General features: G+C 43.2%; 1 protein-coding gene across 20 annotated transcripts in view; it reads left to right on the forward strand.

Annotated features, from left to right (window-relative positions):
* The window catches only part of TUNAR (transmembrane neural differentiation associated intracellular calcium regulator), a 163,598-nt gene extending 156,671 nt beyond the window's left edge, over positions 1–6,927 (forward strand). For 15 of the 20 annotated variants that reach the window (XM_080594286.1, XM_080594300.1, XM_080594294.1 and 12 more), the window contains one exon: positions 6,047–6,927. In XM_080594286.1, coding sequence (XP_080450412.1) covers positions 6,047–6,232 — 186 coding nt within the window. In that variant the 3' untranslated portion in view covers positions 6,233–6,927. The remainder of the gene's footprint in view (positions 1–6,046) is intronic. The other 5 variants (XR_013951978.1, XR_013951979.1, XR_013951980.1 and 2 more) reach the window with 1 other exon arrangement.
* Positions 6,928–7,323: the final 396 nt, after the last annotated feature.

Consider the following 7,323-nt stretch of genomic DNA (forward strand, 5'->3'; position numbering starts at 1 on the left):
TTCTGATTGCTACTGTGTATTAGTTTCTGCTCATCCCATTCCCATTCGGCTGCCATTATACGTACTGCACGCTGTCTGTGCAAGCTGCTTTGGCTGAATGGACTTTAGTGAAGCTTTTTTATGGTCCCAAAACTGCCGCCTTGCTTTTCCTTCTCTTGGCCTTATCTTGCATTCACATGATGCCTTTCAGTTCTGTGAAACCCAGCTCTGCAAATAAACGCAGACAGGTGTCCCTGCACCTGCTGATACTTCTCTGAGCAGGTCTCGACTGGTAGCTAACAGCACGGTGTGTAAGTGGGGATTAGGAGGGGATTTATCCAGTCAAAATGGCACAAGGATTGCACATGGGTACAAAGTCATCACAAAAGTGAAAAAATGCCAATGTAATCCTTAGGAAAAGTACCCCGGGGCTGCTAACACACAAACGTGCCTGCTACCTTTGCCTTCCTCCCACAGGCCACTAGCAGCAGTGCAGTATCTGTTCAGATGCCCTGCTCACCATCCTGCCTAGGGGCTGTCCAGTATCTGAGCTGAGCACGCAGCTTTCCTAAGCCTGCCCTTGGAGGGAAAAGAGGTTAAAAAACCTTGTTAAGAGGAAAGGAACAAAATCCCACTTGCTGTGATGTACACGTGGGATTAAACCCTTGAGGAGCCTCTCCTCCCTCCTAGGTAAACTCAAGCACTTCTGTGTGTGATAAGGGAAAGTGTCAGCTCCAGCAGCAGCTGAACTCACACTCTGCTTTGTATGATTTCTGTGCCCCATTCAGTTTGCTAATCAAAACAAGTTTCTGCTGTGTTTCTTATCCCCAGAGGGTGGAACTATCCCCAGAAAATTAAAGCTCTCTTATCTGTTAATGTGTCATCACAACTAATAGCCTGGGGACTGTAAACAAGTTTAAATATCAAAACAATTTGGCTGGTGATTGTCTGTGATTATGTATTAAGAATACAAAATTTGTGCCTGCTGATATTCAAGCTAGATTGAATACAAGGAGCCAGATCCTCAGCTGCTGTAAATGGAAGCGGCTGAGCCGAATGCAGGAGGGAGGCTGCTCTGTGCCAGCTCAGCACTGAACCCTGGTAGCTTTGCAGAAGATTTTCTTCTTGTCTGTCAAAGCACCAGGGCACACACATTAGCAGGGGGCTGGTCAGGAGCGCAGAGGGCCCCCTGGACCATCCTCCTGGCGTGTTGGGATCTCTGCTTCTGCTGGCTGCGCCCTCAGCTCCCAGCCTCCTGGGGACCCCGTGAATAATGACTGAGAACTGAAAGGATTTCAGATTACAAAACTTTTTCAAGAGCGAGTCAAGGTGCCAGCATGTTCAAAAGCTGTCAGATATGTCAGGGCAGGTATTTCACTAGGGATGTGCTTTGTATCTTCGACGTGACAAACATACAGCAGTACGACAACAAACGTGAGCTTGCTGCTGCCTTTGCCAAAGCCCTGCCCGTACCCCGTCACCTTCAACTGGCTCACTGCTCATCCTGAGAGTGTGGAGAGCAGTAAGGGTTATTTCCTCTTGCTAGAATTGTTTTGCCTAGTCCACTGGGCTGCTTGCAATGACAGGCGTGTGTAACAGGTCCTGCGGATTTGTGGAGAAGTAATGGGTTTTATAAGACTGTTAGATTTGAAGTTTTTCATGTTAACATCTCCCTCTTTTGAACGTACCTGTATGGTGTCACTGTTGCTATGGTTCATCTTCTGACGTAGACTGGGCAATTCTTCAAGGCGTCCTACAGATGAGAAACTGAGGCAGAGGGAGACAAAGTGGATTTCCCCTAGATATATAAGAAGTCAGCAGTAATTCAAAGAGGTGAATATCAGAGATGTTTCCCCATATGCTATGAAGAATACATAACTTTTAGGGTAAATCTTTTCAGAATATACATCTTTTCAAAAGGCTGATATCAGGTTAATGTAGAATTTTGCAAAATGAAATAGGAAGCACATTAATTTTGATATGACAGGAGGGCACTTACCTAATGAAATAGTACTTAAATTGGAAGGGTAGTTATTAAAAAATTGGTAAATGTAGTGCTCACTATCCTTCCTATCTCTATCAGCAGTTCTGGTAAGGAGGAAGGAGTGTTTCTGACAAGCATGAAGTCCCATCAGAAAAAATATAAAAGGAGCAATGTGTCAAAAGAATCTTAAAACAAGAAAAAATGTCAAAAAATGAAATCAATTTCCAGAAGAGAATAATAAAGGCTGAAAAAAAAAAAAAAGTTTTCTTAATTAAGGTAATTACACTAAAAACATCAGCAACTATTTTCACAGTAGCAAAAAATACCCACAAAACCCAGCCAGCAAAAATTCCCCTCTGAGCACAAGATCTGTGAAGGTGAAAGGCTTGAGTCTGATATCAGGAGAGTGCTGCTTTTCTCCCAAGGTCAGCCCATAAATGTAGAGAAGTAATTTTGATTCTGGTCTCCTCACAGTTCAAAGTCAAAGCTCACCTTGATTTCAACAGTGCTATATTTGGCAAAGTACTTGTATAATTGTATTTGGTCCTAGTCTTGTCCTGTTTGAATGCTAAGCACCTGTTACTCACACCTGTTGTGGTCTCCCTTGTAGTTTGGGGGAGGTATAAAACAGCAAGAAATGTGGTCCCACTGGAGCAACCCGTCCAAGAAAACTGATGGTGCCAGCATCCACATTACAACTGTTTGGGGGTTTTTACTTCAGACCAGCATTTGCCTGGGCTTATGTTCCCATGGATTGAAATTCCCGCTGTTTTTTGTAGCACATGGGGAGCTCCTGGAGCACATCTTTGGGTATAGTTTCATCCAATATGGGTGCAGTTCATGCAGTCCCAGGCTGCATCGTAGAGCCAGATGCAGCATGTAGGCATGGCAGGAGCAATCTGTCAGAGGCTGTTGGAGACACAACCTTCAGTAAGTCATGCTGTGCATCAGCCCACTCTGCATTTGTTGCCACCTCATTGCTTTCCTGCTCCTCCATACTCATCATGCCCCAGTCATCTGCTTCTCCACACACATTTCACTGCATCACACCAAAGACCTTTCCCCTTGGTTAAGACTCCCTAGTGTAATAATCTGGCAATCTGAGTTGCATTGGTGGTGTTCAGATTTGAAACCACTCAATAGCTCCTTGCTAGTAATCACAACTTGCAAAGAACAGAAACGTGATTGCACGACCTCAGATCAGAAACTGTGCACCCTTGGGGACCGCTCTATCTCATAGAAGCCAGCAGGGGGTGCCTGGAAAGATTTTAATGTGGTGGTACCTCCACACAATACTTACACAGCTTCCAAAAAAAAAATCATCGCTCAAGGACTTCCTAAGCCAGAGGGTTTTTCTTTGTAACCATTTGCCTTTTATATGATTTTACTTTTGTGAATTATTCAGCTACTTTTTAGATTTATGTTAATTTTACAATCTATGGTGTCCTGCAGGAAAGAGTTTTACACTCTAATTGAGTGATGCACACTTTGAATGTATCAGGAAAAGACTGGGGATGTTAATAGTAGGGGTTAAGATGTCCTTAAGCTGCCTCTGCTCACTCTAATCCAAGAAACAGGATCATTGGGCACATGGTATAGGGACGCTGTGCCCAAAATGAGTGAGTTGGTGGGTGCAGCGTGTGTGCAAATCTGCTCCAGCTGAGGTTCTAGACATTGATGTGAGTGGGAAACTCTGCCCAAACCATGGATGCAGAGAGACCCATGCATTAATCAGTGTTTCTTCTCTGGCTTTTTTCAGAGACAGAAAGGCTTGACCCACAAAATTCTTGTTTTTTTTTTGTTTTTTTTTTTTTTTTTTTTTCTGTGGGATCCAGAAATGCTGAATCAAGTGTGCTCAGCTCTGAGGGAACAAGCCTGCAGAGATTTCAGACACAGCCCTTGCACCCTCCCCTCAAATCTTTGTGTTCCAGGCCTGGGATTTTATCTGACTGTATTTGTGGTTCCACTTGATTTTTCAAATGAACGGTGAAATGCAGACATTAGGCCAGAGGGCCAACCTCTCAGTTACTGAAGGGGAAGAGAACACGATATCCAAATGACTCACGGCTTTGTGGGTGAAGCAAGAGCTGCATGTCACAGTGTGGGATGTGGGTTTGTGGTCCAGTCCCATAAGGAGGGCAAATATGCCAAAGCCTTTCTGCTGCTAGAAGAGGTCCTGCAGGAGGAGTTGCAGGTGACAGTGTCTAGAGGAAATTGGGGACCCGAAAGTTTCAGAGGGCTGGAAGAGATCCAGGAGCCAGTGTGCTCTGGGAGGTACCTAGTGCCTCTGAAGCTTTGATCTTCTGGGACAGGTTACCAGAGGACCTGCTGGATGAGCATGCTCTGAGTGATGCAGCATCCCTCTCCTTGTTGCCTCCTGCTCCCGTTGACTTGTGTTTGCCATGGATACCCTCAGGTCGCCATCTTCTTCCTTGCTTTCTGCTGAATCACTTGGTGACACCAAGGCAAGCACATAAATGTTAATGCAAACATAAGTGTAAAGGCTGGTGGCACCTCCACAGACCCCTGTTTTTGCCTTACTCACTGCCAGTCACCTGTACATCACTTGTACCTGCTGGAGCTGCACCACAAAGCCCTTCCTAGGATGCTGCTGGCAGTTGCTGTCTTATATAAGAACATATTGGAGATGTAACAAATACGGATTTTTTCATCTAGACCCTCTCTTCTTCCTCCCAGTCTCTCTGATGGAGGATTTCCTCCCCTCTTCCAGTCCTTTCCGTCCTTTTGGTACTCTGGTTGCTGTGCCATGGCTGTGTGGCCCAGGACCTCGGTGGAGCTGCAGGTCTGGGCTCCCCCTTGGGAATCCTGCTGGGAGATGTGTGCCTCAGCACGTGGTGGCCTCCCCTCCCTGTCCATCCAAGCTGCTTGGGGTCTGGTGGCTTTGCTCCATGGGTTAAGAATAAATTCCTCCTGAGGGAGGAATTCGGGAAGAGCCTGTCCTTCCTTTCTTCTCCAACCAACCCCTCCTGTGAGCAGGAGCAGTTTGGGGGGCATTTTTCAGTAACTCCTGCCATGGTTTTCAGCAGCAGGAAGGTCACAGGATGCAGTGGGCAGCTGGGGAGACAACAGCAGGGCACAGCCTGAACCCAGCTCCTGGCAGATCAGTTTGCTGTGGGAAACCAGCCAGTCTTTTCCAGTTTTCTGGGGCAGTCTGTTTTGCCTGTTTTGTCCAATTTTATAGCATGAGATGAAGGTAGGCATGGATAAATAGAATTTATCCTTTTCTAATTTGAACAATCAAATGTTTACCCAGGTCTCAGCACCTGGCTGGAACACCAAGGGAGCTCCAGCAGTGCCTGGAGTCAGAGCTGGTCCCAGACTGGAAGGATTTTCTGTTTTAAGCAGTTCAGATGCTGGAGCTGCTGCTTAGGAAATGGCTGAATCCTCCCTGCAGGCAGATCAATACCTCTCAGCTCACTGCACTGCAAGGAACTTTTCATTGTACATTAAGAATGAGGAAAATAAAAGCCAAGATGGATGTTATTCTGTTTTTGCTTTTGTTTTGAATTATTTAGTGGGAAGTCACTGCTGTCTCCCCTCTTGTCAGGAAACAAAATGTCTTTGTCTTTGGTTGTTTTTCTTGTTAAAAAGGAATGAGGTCTTCCCAGATTTATTTATTTTTTTCTCTCACCCACTCACTCCCTGGTACTGAAATGTAAATCTAGCCTCTCTGCAACTTTCCAAGATTGTCTTCTGCATTCTTAACACAGACCAAGTCCCCCCTGATGTTGGAGGGAATCACACCTCAGTGGTACATTTCTAACCAGCTTATAACAACGGTGCAGACAACTTATATGTGCTAGAAATGGTGGCTGGCACATAAACAGAACGTGTTACAGAGAGTTGTAAGAAATCTCCAGGCTAGTTGAACTATCATTTTAATTAAGCATTTACTAAATAGCTAATAAAAATATTAAACGTTTTAGAGTGAATTCTTAATGTAAAATAAATTCTTAAAATAAAGTGTTTAGGCATAAAAATTCTGCAGTTGGTTCCACTGTTAATATGAGCTTAGAAAATCAACCTAATGATTTGTTTTGATATTTTTCTTCCTAATTCTAGATTATCCTGAAGGGGAGGATAAAGAAACTGACCACCAAGATGGTAATCACTAGTGGAAATGAAGAAGATAAAGGCAGTCAAGAAAAGGAAAGCAAAGAAGAAACCATCTTGGCAATGCTTGGAATTATTGGGACAATTCTGAACCTCATTGTGATCATTTTTGTGTACATTTACACAACGTTGTAAACTAGCAGGCATGCAAATAGAACAGATAAAACGGCCATTAAGAGTGACGACAAACATTGCTGACTATTGACAAGTTGTTTAATCAGAATTGACTCTGTATTATATTAACACATCATAAAAGCACTGCCTGCAGGCAGTGAAGGCTGAAGCACAATTAATTTAACAAGACTTCTTCACACAGTAACAAGCTAAACTCTTCTGTCCTGCCCTCTTCCTTTCGCTTTGGTTTTCAGTTTGGGGGAAAAATGACTGCAATTATGTAAGTTGTAGCTTTGAAGAAATCCACCAGGGTGATGTTGTTTTAACACAATTAAAAAAAAAAAAAAAAAAGGGAAAGAAAAGAAACTGTACACTATATCAATTAAAAATGTATACCGTATACCTGCAAGGATCGAACTCAAAGATAACTACATAGCACACATCACGTGTCCATTAGGTCAAATTATTTTTTCTCTTGGTTTTTGCTTTTACTTACATTGAATCTGACAAGCTTTTTGTTTAGAATGAACATATGGTGCAATCATGAAAAAACAATTCTATTGAGCAAGATCTGCCTAAAACTGATAAAATGTTGGGAGAAATACAGTATGTGGTTATTTTTCCTTTCTCATTTGCTTAACATCTGTGTCTGTTCATACCAATGTTTATAAATATATATTTTTAATAAATGTGCTATATTTTTAGCATGAACCAAACATTTGGAGACACTTGTATTCATGCAGCTAGGTTTTGTTTGATGAAGTGCCCTTTTTGACAATGGATGTTTTTCTTCTCAGCAGTTATATAGCAGTCTTGTTTGCAGCCCTCTCACTGTAGTCTGCAGCAAGCTCACATCATGCTCATATGCATGACTTGAAGTTGGAATGTCAGCTGAAAAGCATTGCTGCTTAATACGGGAAATAGCAAAACATCGTAAGGTGACCTTTGGAGGCTGGTTGCAGAAATAAGGCTCTATTTATAGTTTAAAACAAAAAGCAAATGAAAGGAATTTTGAGCCATCTCTCAGGATACTACAAAATTCACAGAATTTATGGCTTTCAGAATCTGTCACACTCTCTAAGGGCTTATAGTGAGAGAAGCAAGCAAAGGTT

The sequence above is a fragment of the Anser brachyrhynchus genome, assembly GCF_964034855.1.
Source record: "Anser brachyrhynchus genome assembly, chromosome: 5".
NCBI classification, from domain to species: domain Eukaryota; kingdom Metazoa; phylum Chordata; class Aves; order Anseriformes; family Anatidae; genus Anser; species Anser brachyrhynchus.